The 15,825-nt window shown below is 34.1% G+C and overlaps 1 protein-coding gene across 6 annotated transcripts in view; it reads right to left on the reverse strand.

The window, feature by feature from the left end:
- LOC136035538 (S phase cyclin A-associated protein in the endoplasmic reticulum-like) overlaps nt 1-15,825 on the reverse strand; it is a 598,516-nt gene that overhangs the window by 183,406 nt on the left and 399,285 nt on the right. For 4 of the 6 annotated variants that reach the window (XM_065717385.1, XM_065717383.1, XM_065717388.1 and 1 more), the window contains 3 exons: nt 14,387-14,605; nt 8,029-8,169; nt 1,670-2,062 (listed from right to left, as the gene is read on the reverse strand). In XM_065717385.1, the coding sequence (XP_065573457.1) occupies nt 1,670-2,062; nt 8,029-8,169; nt 14,387-14,560 (708 nt within the window). In that variant the 5' untranslated portion in view covers nt 14,561-14,605. Of the gene's footprint in view, nt 1-1,669; nt 2,063-8,028; nt 8,170-14,386; nt 14,862-15,825 lie in introns of those variants that run through there. The other 2 variants (XM_065717386.1, XM_065717384.1) reach the window with 1 other exon arrangement.

Genomic DNA, 15,825 nt, shown 5'->3' on the forward strand with positions numbered 1-15,825 from the left:
CCCGGGAACTGAGGTGGATTTAGTCATCCCCAAAGACATATTTATTAGGTTTTTGACTGAGTTAAACAGAATGGTTATCTCAAAATTTTGATCCGGTGACCTTGGAGAAAAATGTGCGTTGGAGGGGGCCTCGGTGCCCTCCAGTTTTTCGGTCACTTAAAAAGGACACTAGAACTTTTAATTTACGTTAGAATGAACCCTCTTGCGACATTCTAGGACAACTAGGTCGATACAATCACCCCTGAGGAAAAAAAACAACAAAGAAAAAACAAAAAATACGCACCCGTTATCTGTCTTCTGGCAAAAATACAAAATTCCACCTTTTTTATGATAGGGGCTTGAAACTTCTACAGTAGGGTTCTCGGATACGCTGACTCTGATGGTGTGATTTTGTTAAGATTATGTGACTTTTCGAGGGTATTTCCGCCTATTTTCTAAAATAAGGCACATTTTCTCAGGCTCGTAACTTTTGACCGGTAAGACTAAACTTGATGAAACTTATATATTTAAAATCAGCATTTAAATGCTATTCTTTTGATGTAATTATTTGTACCAAAACTTCGTTTTTTAGAGTTTTGGTTACTATTGAGCCCCTTCGCTCCTTACTACAGTTCGTTACCACGAACTGTTTGAAAATGTAACTTGTACATGAATAAAAGTAATATAGTCTACAACAACGTTGGAATAGAACTTACCAATGTCTCAGGTTTTCCCATCCTTTATTTGTTCTTATTTTTTTCTGCCCATTGTGAAAATTCAAATGCTAAACTGTTATCTGACTTGTAACCAAACAAATTTCAATGGTCAGCTGTTACCAATTAGACATGTGAAAAAAAATTTAAATTCCCTTTAAATCCGGTCGTAATATTCAACAGTATTTAAATATTCTGGTACAACCCTCAAGAGAGCAATTAAGCCAATGAGAAAGGAGAATATCTCGTTGCGTATTCAATGCTATAGGAAATAGAATTTGCTTCAAACCTCGGAGATCCACCTTAAATATTTCGGACAATTCACGGATTAAGACTTTGCTGTGTAAGACAAAGATTGGAAAGAATCTTGGAAAATCAACCTTCTTTTTAACCATAACCTTCCCTAAGGATACTCCCTCTTGTAACAATAACATAAATCTGATCACAGTCTCATTATATCTTAATTGCTTTCCTTTTTGTCTTATTGGGAAAAAGGAAAGATCTTATTAGGAAAAATTTAAAGATCTTTAAAATTGAACGCAGGAAAATAAATCCAAAAACGAGTCAGAGAGCTAAAGTTTCAACTGTTTCAGAAGCTATTTAAATCTTTTACCTTCAACTGAACGTTCATTCAAAAAAGGAAAAAAACTTTACTGAAGAAACTTTACTGAAAAAACTTTTGTTGAAAAAACTTTAGCCTTACTGAAAATTTTTTACTATAACCTTCACTAAGGATGTGGCTGCTTGTGACAATTACTTTATTCTGTTCGCAGCCAAATTATATCTTAGTTTCTTTTCTTTATGTCTTATGGAGACAAAATTGAGCTTTAAGCTTGAATGCGCACAAATTTAATCTAAAATTAGTCATTAAAATCTTAAAAGCAAACTAAAAGCAAATAAAAGGAACATAAAAACCATTGAAATTTTTTTACCTTCAATTCAATGTTCACTCGAAAAAAGAAGCAAAAAGAACTTACATGAACAGAGGTTTTGGCTCCTCTATTTGGAAGACCTGTATCAATCCTTTTCGTCACAACCTTCTTCAAAGACACAGCTGTTTGTGAGCCTGAAACACTTCTGTTCACAGCTTGGCTGTATTTTGGTGTTTTTTCTGGAGGTTTTGCCAACACCATGGGAGCTGCAGTGACCTTGACTTTTGTCACAGTTGTTTCCAAAGAAGCAGATGAGTTATCTGAAGATATGACGGAAAGAGCATATTTGTCATCGATCTTTTTCTCTGGAATGTCCTCTTTTGTTGCAACTAATGGCTTTACAGGATCAATTACTACACTTCCTTCATTTATGACATTTTCTTCTACTACATTTGAAGTAGCTGAAGGACTTTGAGATTTCTTTGCAGGTTTCACTGGCTAAAAGGGTAATGAAACATAAGAAAGATACAACATATTTTTTTATACGACTTAGGTCAAATAGCACACTTGGTAGATCCCTGGAGAAAGAGAGAACGAGTCTCCGAACCACTTTGAATGAATTTTGGTCTTTGGCACAAGATCGGTCAAGTTGGAGGTCAACCGTCGCTGCCCTATGCGCCCCCAGGCGTAGGAGGTTCTAAGTAAGTATATTATAAATGCTTATCGATTGAAAGAAATAGGCTTATTATAAAACTCTATAACAACACCTATGCAAGAATTTATTTTAGGGAGGGGGTGAGAAAATTAAAAATATTAAGACTAATTACATGAAAAACAAAAACTTCCACGAAAAATAAATCCTTACGCTCTTGAAATTTCACGGAAGAGGGGAACAGGTCAGAAAGCCCCTGCTTACGCATTCACTAGAGTCCCCCAGGGCATCACAATATTCCATAATCATTCCTCTGTTATGCTACAGGTAGAATATCCTCCCTTTCTCAACAAATAAGGGTAAGGAAATGCCTCAGATCAGCCTGCTGGGTTGTTTCCTAAGTCTTACGATATATGTTTTTGGGCCTCCCTGTGTGAGGGAAGCCCATTGAATGCAATTGAAAGACTGCGTTTGGAATCATGCAATTATTAAAACGGAATGACGTGGTAAATTGGTGGTGCAGTGAGCAGTGAGCTGTCAGCAATAGCAGCAGTAGTAGAACATTGTCAAGCAAAACTTATTGATGAATTGATTGGCGGTCTAACCTTAATACGGTAATATCCGGCGTCTGATTACCGACTTGTGCGTTTGTATGTTTGAATGTATTTCCCACATGTTTTATTATTTATTATTATTATTTCCAGAGACACTTCATGTGGAATGGATCATCTTATAAACTAGAGAAGAGGCACATTCGATTGAAAATTGAAGTTCTAGAGCTTATTTTAAGAGTCAAAAGTGACGGATGGCAACTAGCCCCCCACCACACCCTTTTTCCCCAAATACATCCGATAAAAATTTTGAGATCGCCATTTTATTAAAAATAGCTCAAAAATAATATAACAAAACCCCAGGGTCAACACAGCTCCCCAGGAACTCGGGGCAGGCATTGTAAGTTATGCACTGGGGGCATATATGGTTCTTATAGAAGGAATGCGCGTATAAACTACAGAGGGGTCATTTGATTGGGGATTGAAAGTTCTAGTTCACTTTTTAAGAGTCAAAAGAGATTGGAGGGCAGCTAGCCCCCCCCCCCACCGACGCTTTTTTTCCAGAAATACACCCGATAAAAATGTTAAGACAGCCATGTTGTTAAAAAAAAAAGTTCCAAGACCATATGACGAAAAATCCAGGGTCAACACAGCCCCCCAGGGACCGAAGGCAGGCGTTGTAAGTTATGCCCTGGAGGTATATATTGTCCATATAGAAGGGATACTCGTATAAACTTCAAAGAGGACTCATTTGATTGGAAACTGAAAGTTGTAGTTCACTTTTGAAGAGTCAAAGAGATCCTAGGGCAACTAGAACCCCCATGTCCTTTTCCCCCAAATCCATCCGATAAAAATTTGAATACAGCCATTTTGTTAAAAATAGTTCAAAAATCAGATAATAGAAACTCCGGAAATCGACATAACCCCCCAGAGCCTTGGGGTAAGCGTTTTAAGATATGTCCCGGGGCATATTAGTTTTTACGTAGCTTATTTATGTTGCTCATTTGATTGGAAATCGAAAGTTCTAGTTATCTTTTTTGAGTCGAAAAGGATCAGAGGGCATCGACACCCCCCCAAACACACACACACCCTCTTTTGCCCAGAGGCATCTGATCAAAATGTCGGGATTTGCCAGTTTGTTTGAAATAGTCCAACGATCAGATGACAGAACAGTCGGGTCAACATACCCTCCTCCCTAGACCCCGGAGGAAAGGTTGTAACTTATACCCTGGGGCATGTGAAGTTTTTATGGAAGAAGTGGTCATAAACACTTCGGAAGGACTCAAATGATTAGAAACTGAAAGTTCTATTCCTCTTTTTAAGAGTCAAAGTAATCCAACGAAAACTATCCCCCGCAACCCAAATCCCTGTTCCTCCATGGCCCGAGCCCCCACCCAAATAAAATTATTAACAATATTTTATTCCAAAACTTGTGGGAGAACTATGGTCCTCCATGTCCCAATACCCCTCCCTCCCCCAAAAATAGTAACCTAATCCCTTCTAGCAGTGGCTATGTTTGCTAATTGATTGTGTTATTGTGAAATGAATAAAGCTTCTCTCTCTCTAAAAAGAAGCTAACTCCTGGCGCTCCTTCCATACCCCAAGCAACCAAAAAAAATTATTAACGATATTCTATTCCAAAAATCATAGGGATTCAGTTTAATTTTATTAGCTCTTTCCAAAACTGTTCAAGAAACCTATATTCTTCAATACAAACAAGAGTATGACCACTGCCCGTTTCCCTAACCGTAAAAGCGTAAGGCTTACTGCTTATTTGGCTCTTTACTAAAACCAATTATATTATAAATAATCTCTCTTGTACTTATTACAACATTGAAAATAAAATACTTGGAGTGAAACCAGACCGAGATTTACCAATAGGCCCATTAGGCCCTACTGCTTTCACTGTTCCCAAAATTTTGAGAATTTCCATGAAAATCTTGCAAAAAACGGAGCGGCAAAAACGCTTGGGCCTAGAAGCGTCAAAGCTTTGAATCAAGACCCCAAAAAACAAATTTTAATACTAAAGATTGTTAACTGACAATTTTACTGTTGAATGATAATAAATAAACCCTCTTAATTTTGGAGCAGTACAATAAAATACTAGTTACAAGTATTTAGTTACTTTCACTACCCCCAAATTTTCGGGAATTTCTTTCAAAATCTTGCAAGTACAGAGCAGCAGAAATGCTTGGGCCTAGAAGTGCCAAAGCTTTAAATCTGGCCTTGTCAAGACCCCGAAAAAACACATTTTAATGCTAAAGAATGTTAACTGACAATTTTACTGTTTAATGATAATCAATAAACCCTCTCAATTTTGGAGCAGTACAATAAAATACTAGTTACAAGTATTTAGTTACTTCCACTATCCCAAAAATTTTCGGGGATTTCTTTGAAAATCTCGCAAATACAGATCGGCAGAAATGTTTGGGACTAGAAGTGCCAAAGCTTTAAATCCGGCCCTGTCAAGACCCCAAAAAATATATTTTAATACTAAAGAATGTTAACTGGCAATTTTACTGTTTAATGATAATAAATAAACCCTCTCAATTTTGGAACAGTACAATAAAATACTAGTTACAAGTATTTAGTTACTTCCACTATCCCAAAATTTTTCGGGGATTTCTTTGAAAATCTCGCAAATACAGAGCGGCAGAAATGCTTGGGCATAGAAATGTCAAAGCTTTAAATCCAGCCTTGGGGAAACAAAATCTTGAGTTGGTGACCTTTCAGCCATGAACATCGTTATACATCAAACATTCAGTTAAATTTTATTACTTCTTGCAAAAACTGTTAATTTATTTTGGAATAAAAAATTATTTTGAAATAGGGAATTTTGAAAAACTTGAAACTTAGGCATTTAAAAACAAACAGAAATTATTTTTTTTTAAGTTTTTTTAGCGAACGGTCATATTAAACTTAAGATCAGAAAAAATGAGTAAATACAATTACTCAAAATTAAAACGACCAGAAACTACTATTAAAGAATAGATGAAACCCAAAATAAACAGAAATTAAATAAACAATCATAGCAAAAAAAAATATCACAGCCAGTAATAAAAATAAATAAATAAATCTTAAAACGAGTAAAGCTTAAGGTGAATATGCAAATCAAGCTTAAAACGAGCAAAAATATTTTACTATTGAAGTATAAATGAAACCCAAAACGAACAGAGATTAAATAAACAATCATTGCAACCAAACATACAATAGGTACTAATATAAATGACTAAATAAATCTTAAAACGACTGTAACTTAAATTGGTTATGCAAATCGAATTTGAAACAAACAAAAATCTCTACTAACAAGAGTTTGGGTTTTGCCTCCTTCTTTCACTGTAAAAGTCTAAAACCTACTGCTTCATTGGCACTTTACTGAAAACGAATTATATTACAAATATTTTCTTTTGTACTTATTACAACATTGAAAATAAACTTAAAAATTAAAATAAAATTTTGAACTGATGAGCTTTCAGCAATTAATATCATTATATATCAGAAATTCAGTTTAATTCTATTAGTTAAGACAAATAGCTATATTTAAGACAAATATAGCTTCACTACAAACCAAGAGTTTGGATACTGCCCTTTCCCTAACTCCAGAATTCAAAAGCCTACTACGTCGTAGGTGCTTCACTAAAAACGAATTATATTTAAAATATTTTCTTTTCCAGTTTTGTAGCATTGAAAAAGAAAAGAAAATTACAGTTAAATAAACGTTGAACTGATGATCTTTCAACTATTAATAGCATTATATATCAAACATTCAGTTTGATTTTATCTGTACTTTCCAAGACTGTTCATGACACATATAGTGTTCAGTAAAGCACCAATGACACAGTTGGTTTTATTAGACTTGTAAATATATATATATATATATATATATATATATATATATATATATATATATATATATATATATATATATATATATATATATAACTTTTGTAAAATATGTATATATATATATATATATATATATATATATATATATATATATATATAAAATAGTTTTTTTTAAATGAAAGTAAGGAGCAACATTAAAACTTAAAATGAACAGAAATTACTCCGTATATGAAAGGGGCTTTTCCTCCTCAACGCCTCGCTCTCTACGCTAAAGTTTGACTCTTTCTCTTTTTTTTTAAACAGTGTTTGACTCTCTTTTTAAAACAGTAAGAAACTTTAGCGTAAAGAGCGGGGCGTTGAGGAGGAAAAACCCCTTTCACATACGGAGTAATTTCTGTTCGTTTTAAGTTTTAATGTTGCTCCTTACTTTCATTTAAAAAAAAAAACTTGTTTTTTTTTTCATTTAATTTCTGGACGTTTTTGAATTAATGCATGTTTTGATCTTGGCTCTCCGCAAATAAATAATTAAAACGAAATTTGCATATTAATTAATTGCAATTAATCGGAAGATTTGGAGAAAAAAGGAGCGAGGGAGGAGGCCTAGTTGCCCTCCAATTTTTTGATTACTTAAAAAAAGCAGCTATAACTTTTAATTTTTTACAAAAGTTTTCATTGGTAAAAAATATACGTAACTTACGAATTAATTTACGTAACAAACTTCTATATTCGTATGTTTTAATTGCGTGTATGAGGGGGTTCAACCCTCGTCGATACCTCGCTCTTTACCCTAGCGCAATCAACAAACTTTGATAACGCAAAGTACATTTGGGATCACAAATGCGCAATAAAGGCGGACCAACAGAGCATGTTTATAGAGCCTTCGCTCTTACAAGCGTTTCAAAAGCACTTATAATCTTCGAATTAAAATACGCAAGAAGCGCAGCACAAATACAATTTAAATTTAACGAGATCAGCACACCTATATTATCTACTATAGGCTTGAAATCTCAATTTGTGATCTAATGAGCCTCCGAAGTTGCTGCGACCATGGGGTGGAGGTGAGGATAAAAAGGGAGAGTCCCCCTCCTATACGGAATAAATTCTCCTCATTTTTAGGTTTAACGTTACCCTTTACTTTCATAATACCAGCGTAAACCATAAGTATTCCCAGAAATTATACGAGAGTAGATATCAATTTTACGTTTTTAAAAGTTTATTTTAAAAACTACATTAAAACTGATTAAACTATAGCAAGGTGGTACCTTTTATTTGAAATTACAAAAAAAGTGCTTACAGTGCCATCTATAAGGATTTTTATAATCTACAGAAATTATAATAGATAATATCATCTATAATAGATAGTTCATAGTATGCACAAAATCAATTGACGAAAGGGAGAACAGAAAGATACTTACAGGGGCAGACTTTTTGAAATCCCAAGCGGGTCGATTATGTCTCTTCAAAATATGAGAGCTGTCGAAATCTTTCTTTGACTGTAAGTGTTTTATCAAAGACTTGAAATCGTTCGTGTAGGTTTCTAAAAGGGCCATTATCTCCTAAAATATAACAAAACATATTTTAAATACTGAAGGATACAGCATTGGCTAAAGAGCTAAAATATACAATTCTAATTTAACTTTTTATGAATTTTAAAATATAACCACAATTTTTACAAGACCCGTATTTTATTCAAAATCTTTTTTTTATTATAATAATTATTTTGTTTTTTTGCAAGATTTTGAAGTTTTGGATTCTAAAGAGGCAAAAACTTCATTCGAACAAGCTTAGTGCCCCATTAAAAAAAGTAGCTTTTATGCTAAAGCCAAAGTTACAATTCTGCTTTTTATGGCACTTGGTATTAACCAAGTGACATATAGCAATCGCAAATTCTGTCGGTCTGTCTGTCGGTCCCGGTTTTACTACTTTAGGCACTTCCAGGTAAGCTAGGACGACGAAATTTGGCAGGCGTATCAGGGACCAGACCAGATTAAATTAAAAATAGTCGTTTTCCCGATTTGACCATCTGGGGGGGGGGCATTAATTCGAAAAAAAAATAGAAAAATGAAGTATTTTTAACTTACAAACAGTTGATCAGATCTTAATGAAATTTGATGTTTGGAAGGATATCGTGTCTCAGAGCTGTTATTTTAAATCCCGACCGGATCTGGTGACATTGGGGGGGGGGAAGTTGGGAGGGGAAAACCTAAAATCTTGGAAAACCCTTAGGGTGGAGGAGTCGGGATGAAACTTGGTGGGAAAAATAAGCAGAAGTCCTAGATACATGATTGACATAACAGGAGCGGATCCGCTCTCTTTGGGGTAGTTGGGAAGGGGAGGGTTTATTCTGAAAAATTGAAAAAATGAGGTATTTTTAACTTATGAACGGGTGATCGGATGTCAATGAAATTTGATATTTAGAAGAATATCGTGTCTCAATGCTCTTATTTTAAATCCCGACCGGATCTGGTGATACTGGGGGGGAGTTTGTAGGGGGGACCTAAAATCATGGCAAACAGATTGGAGGGATCGGGATGAAAATTGGAGGGAAAAATAAGCAGAAGTCTTAGATACATGATTTACATAATTGGAACGGATCTACTCTATTGGGGGGGGGGGGGGTAATTCTTAAAAATTTGAACAAATAACGTATTTTTAACTTACAAAGAAGTGATCAGATCTTCATGAAACTCCATATTTAGAAGGACCTCGTAACTCAGATCTCTGATTTTAAATCTCAAGCGGATCCAGCGTCATTTGGGGGGGAGGGGGAACCGGAAATCTTAGAAAATACTTAAAGCGGAGAGATCAGGACGAAACTGAATGGGAAGAATAAAAATCTGTCTAAGATAGGTGACTGACATAACCGGACCGAATCTGCTCTCTTTGGTGGAAGTGGGGGGGGGGTTAATTTGGAAAAATTACCCCGTTTCTTAAGTTATTTGTAACTTACGAAAGGGTGACCAGATCTTAATAAAATTTGATATTTAGAAGGAATTCATGTCTCAGAGCTCTTATTTCAAATCCCGACCACATCTTTTGACATTGGGGGGAGTTGGAGGGGGAAATCTCGGAAAACACTTGGAGTGGAGGAATCGGGATGAAGCTTGGTGGACAGAATAAGCAAATGTCCTAGATACGTGATTGACGTAACCGTACTAGATTTTCTCTCTTTGGGGGAGTTGAGGGGATGGGTTCAGTGATTTGGCGAGTTTGGTGCTTCTGGACGTGCTAGGACGATGAAAATTGGTAGGCGTGTCAGGGAGCTGCACAAATTGACTTATAAAGTCGTTTTCCCAGATTCGACCATCTGGGGGGGCTAAAGGGAGGGGAAAAATTAGAAAAAATGAGGTATTTATAACTTACGAGTGGGTGATCGGATCTTAATGAATTTTGATATTTAGAAGGACATCGTGACTCAGAGCTCTTATTTTAAATCCTGACCGGCATTAAGCCTCTGATTTTGCTTTTAAATCAATCTATTGATTCTTAGAATTTTGTAAGAGCTCACACCATATGAGCTCTCGGCTCTTAGCTCTTCTTGCCTCGTCACAAGTGCCATATGAGCTCTTAACTCTTGTTTTTTCTACTCTTCAACAAAATACAGGGTTTTGACCACTCTAAAAAATTGGGCCTAATTTCTAACAGTTTCCTGATGCAAACTTTGAAGCCAAATTGGAAACCTTTTAGCAGAACTGAGAATTTACCAGCGAAATAATTGTTCGATCTGCTACAACAGAATATAAATAAAGTCACAATACATACAACTCGCTCAAAGACAAATAAAAAACAATGTATAAAAACACAAGAAAACAGAAATTTTTGTGCTGAAGTTGGAAGTAGGACTCTTATATAATTATTATTTTTTACCATCAACAGGCACAGTAATTTTTTAAAGTTTAGTCTTTCGCAAAACATGGGATTAGGTCAGCCTAAAAAATTGACTTTAATTTTTTAAACAATTTTCTATTGCGAATTTTCAACCAAATTCGAAGCTTTTAGTAAAACTGGGAACTTCTAAGCAAAATCTCCATTCGACCTCCTAGATATTACAGATAGACTATAAACTTAAGTTTTACCCCTTCACTAAACATGGGATTTTGGCCAGCCTAAAAAAATAATTAATTTTAATTTTTTTATGATTTTCTAATTCGATTTTTTAAGCAAAATTCAAAGCTTTCCAGCAAAACTGGGGACTTCACTTGCTACATGAACTACAATTTAAAGTTCTAAAATTTTAGGCTGAATTTGGGAATCCAACCAATATTCCTTCATTATCTGTAGTTTATGACACTTTGCTTATTTATCGAAATTAGGATACCTAGAAAGTAAAATTTTAAAGTTCAGGAGTGATATTAATACAACTTTCTTGCAGTTTTTCTACACATCTTTCTACACGTCATTTAGATCTTCCTGTCACAAAAAGCACGAAGGAAGGCAAAAGCAAAATTAGATTTTTTAAATTAGTTAAGTGGATACACTCCCATATATATATCTTTAAAATTATGAAAAAATTTGAAACAGTGACTTTTATCAAAAAGACCTATGCATTTTTTGGCACATATAGAATGAATCCTAATCTATTTTTGGCTCTAAAAATAGTCCCAACCCCCACCCCTCTCCCATCCGCGAACAGTCCCTTCCCAGGAAAGTTTTCTCCCGCGGAAAAGTCTACCCAGAACACCCCCAACCCGTAGACAAGTACCACCAGAATATTCTTACCATTTCAAAACAACGGAATCTAGAATATTATGTTTCATCTATATAAAGGAGGAATATATTTAACAAAATAAAGGCGGAATATATAGTGCAGAACATACTATAATATTTATTTTTATATTAGTATTTCTTTTAATTCTTTTCTTCGTGTTTTGGGATGCTGGGGATTGAGTTATCATAACAGGATAAGATAAAGGTTAAAGAAACTAATTTGTTTGCTTATTTGAAATAAGGAGTTACGACCATCTTATATTTTCTTAGTTCTGACTTGTGGCTTGACTTCGTGTTGAAATTAACCAAACAAAAGAAAAAAAAAACGTTCATCGACGGGAAAACTTTCTGACGCCCAAGGTGAGGAATCGTCCGCAATTTTCCACGTGCAGGGTGGGGGAGGGGATTTTTCAAAGGGGAGGGTAATTTATAGGGGATACACACAGGATGTCATGTGAATCTAAAAATGCCAGGTTGTGGGCTGCGTTGTTCTGATATGGGTTTACCAAAAAGGCTACTTTGTATAAATAAAATGAATGTGCATTCATTTGTGTTCTAACAGCCACAATTAGAACTCGTGCATAGTATGTTTTTTTTTGCTGTGAAATACCGAAAAAATAATAAAAAAAACATCAAACTTTGCAAAGCAAAGACTCTTACCCTTAAAGATTATGCCTAAAGATTATGTTTATGAATTTGATTTAATAAGTTGCATTACAAAGCTTTCCAGAACAAACTACATTTTACACTTAATAAAAAAAAGCCAAGCTTTTAAAAATAGACAAATACTTAGAAATGAAATTCCAAGTTCTCATACAGAGAGCGTATGCCTATAAGTATTTCATATGAGGTGATATATTGATACACTGTTTTTTGTTAACAGCACCAAAATGGTAAACAAAGCAAGAACTTACAGTATTTGAAATGTGTCACTTTTAGGGTACTCCAAAGCTTTTATCGAAAACTATGATTCTAGTCTTTGCTAAACTAACCTACAGAAGCATTTTTTTAGTCAGCCCTCCAAAAGATTGGGTTTTAACAACAGCAAAAACACGCTTTGTTTAACAACAGCATGTCAAACAGGCCTGTCCTTTTCTTTTCTCCTTAGAATAACCAACACATACAAAAGTATCAAACTGCTTTATGCTAAAAAAAAGCATTACACTTTAATGATAAAAATATTTTTCCTCCTCTCTCCTTCCCACGAACAATATTTGCATGTTAGCAGGTTTTTTTTTAATATATGATATGTAATATGTTAGAAACTACTTGGAAAATCTTAAGGTGAATCCCTATTTTAACTTAAGCTCAGTTTTTGGAAGAATAGTATTGATATTGTATGGTAATAGTACATAAGTATAAAAGAAAATAGTGTAGGGTAGTATAGTATATAGAATAGGAAATAAATAATATAGAAAAAATAAATATAATAGAATAAAAAATAGAAGAGTATAAAAGAATGGCATTGGAAGAACTTAGTATTAGATATGAGAAGCTACTGTTTTGTGAAACAGAATCTTAAAAGCAGACTTTGTGCCTTACACCAAGAAGAATTTATAGAATGAAAATTGAACAATACTTTTGTTTCTAAATACTGGTCAAATTGAAAAGAAATTCTATTAATTTTGCATCTACTGTGCTTTTATTAACAAAAACTAATATATTTTTGCTTAATTATTTTCAAGATATGAAAAAAAAATGAAACCATTTTTTTTTTCATTTATTCAAAAATTACTTGAAAATAACAACATGGTGCTTACTTTGCGATTTCGGTTATCATGAGAAGAATAGCATTAGAAATCTATTTCATTGATCCAAAAAAATCCAAAATTCACAAGCATCCTTTTTTTACTTTGGCACACTGCTTTCGTACTACCCTGCTGATAGACTGAACTATGCATTTCCTTATACTGCTTTTTATACTGACTTTGTGCTTCTTTATGCTGTTTTATGTACTACACTTTTACTAAAAAAAACTCAGATAGTTTTTGTTTGATTTTTTCCAAGATGTGAAAAAAATAAGCCAAAATTTTGTTTTTTATTTTATTTTTATATTTTTAATTCATAGATTATTTGAAAATAACCTCCCCAGACCTCATTTTGCAATTTTTAGCATCATATGAAGAATAACATTAGAAATCTATCTTATTGTTTTGAAAAAATCCGAATTCACATGCATAATTTTTTTTTTTTTTACTTTTTTATTTTGCACATAGTTTTGTCGAAATTGTCATTTTGAGTTTATTTTACGCTGACATGATTAGTATTTTTTTAGATTAATTACTACTCAATTTTCGTATTTATGAAGAAAATATCAGTACAATAATAATAATAATAATACAAGACAGGATGACAAGTCTTAAACTTTCCACATTTTAGAAGGCAATTTAACCCTTTAAAAGATTCGCCCCCCCCCCTCTCCCTAGAAAAAAGGAAAGCAATAAAAAATTTCCTTTTGAGCCCTATACGCTCGCATATTGTCCCACCCCTATCCTTGAATATGAGAAAATGTAATTACAATAATAACAATACAAAACAAGGATGACAAGTCTTAAAATTTCACTTTTTGGAAGACAATTTAACCCTTTCAAAGATCCCCCCCCCCCTCCCAAAAAAGAAGGAAAGCAATAAAATTTCATTTTGAGCTCTAGACCCTTGCATATTCCCCCACCCCTGTCCTTGAATATGACCAATAAAAAGAAGACATTATTAATGAAAACATCACCACTTATAAATACATTTAAGGTGGTTCACTTTATTTCCATCATTCTTACTCTTAGAAAATTTTCTTAGCTGTCTCATTGTTCCAACCTGATCCTAAAGACTGAATTTATTTCCTTCATATATCCAACTTATTCCTACTTTAGGGACTAATTATTGGTTATACATACTGTACTTTCTAGTCTTTTACCTGTACTTTCTAGTACATACTTTTACTGTACTTCTAGTACATATGTTTTACTGTACTTTCTAGTAAATAGTCTTTGTACTTTCTCACAATAGTCTTTTACCTGAAAAGAAAAATATTGTTTTCTTCAAGAAAGTCACTTGCATAAAAATACATACCTTGCATTCAACAACACATTCTCCAGACTCACAAACAGAGTAAATTTCATCAACACTTCTTCTTAAATTTTCAAATAAGAGTGACCAATATTTTGTTTGAAGATCATCTTTTTTACATGATCCAATGGAAAAAGATCTTGATCGTTTTCTTTTACTAATTTCTTCTACAACCATTATGATATCATTGAAATTCAATGCTTGCAAGCTTTACCATGTAGCCTAAAATAAGCCAAAATTTACTTTGCTCAAAGATTAACTGTCAAAAAAAAATCTCAAATTTAGACATCATACAAATGTTGTTGTTTGGGGTTTGACACGTTCGACCAATAGGTCATATGCGTTCGTATCACTCAGTTGTTCTGTGCCTTCTATAATCACTAGCTTGCTTGGGTGTCACTTCAGTCAGTATTCACTGAGCCAGAACAGTATCACTTGACTTGCTAATGGAGGGGGACTATGTGCTTGCAGCAACTGCCTGCGTTGAAAAACGGGAATCAAAGTACTGCAACTATGCATTGTCAAACAGCAATTAAAATACATGTACAACACAACAATAAAAAGTGATACAATTTTTACACATTATAACCAATATCATACAACCAAATACCGATAAAATATACCTAAAATGATACATAGGGCAATTCTAAAAATCCTATTAAATAGGTGATAAAAAAAAATTATAGGGAATGAACCAAACCAGTAGTCTTAAGAAATCTACCTAATAGGTTTGTGCTTAGTTTTCTAGCCCAAGGAGGAAACGTGTGATGTCCCAGAACAGAACGCATTGTGAATGCATTAAATGCCTTCTCACAGCAATTTCTTAGTACTTCTCTCTCTTTTTCATACTTTCCACAGTTAAAGATGATGTGACGTATATCTTCATACACTCCACATGTGTCACAGTTGGGGGATGGAGCCATTTTCTGCTGGAATAGTGTTGATTTTGTTTTTGCATGGCCACATCTAAGATAAAATAGGCAGGTAGAAAGGATGCGAGAAGTGAGGTACATTTCTTTTGAAGGCTGCTTATAATCATAGAGATCCAGGAGCTGAGTATGGGAAGAATGGAGCCAGGCCTCTTTTTCTTCAAAAATTTTTGAGCTGATTGAAGAAAGAAGTTTAGGACCAGTAATAGGGGTTTGAGTGATCAGGCCTAGTTGGGAGGCTTGTTTTGCAGCCTGATCTGCTAATTCGTTTCCTGTTATACCACAGTGTGCTGGAACCCATACGAATAGAACAAATATACCCTTTTTTGCAAGTTGAGTAACCAAATTTTAAATCTCAATGGCAACATTTCTTGCTTGATGTTGCTGGTGTGAGAGGTAATCCAGAGCTGAAAGTGAATCAGTGCAGACAATATACTTCTGATGTTTGCTCTCTGTTTGGCTTGAAGTGAAAACTTAATTGCCATAAGCTCTGCAGAGAAAATTGTCAGGTTA

This window comes from Artemia franciscana, chromosome 14 (assembly GCF_032884065.1).
Source record: "Artemia franciscana chromosome 14, ASM3288406v1, whole genome shotgun sequence".
Lineage (NCBI taxonomy): Eukaryota > Metazoa > Arthropoda > Branchiopoda > Anostraca > Artemiidae > Artemia > Artemia franciscana.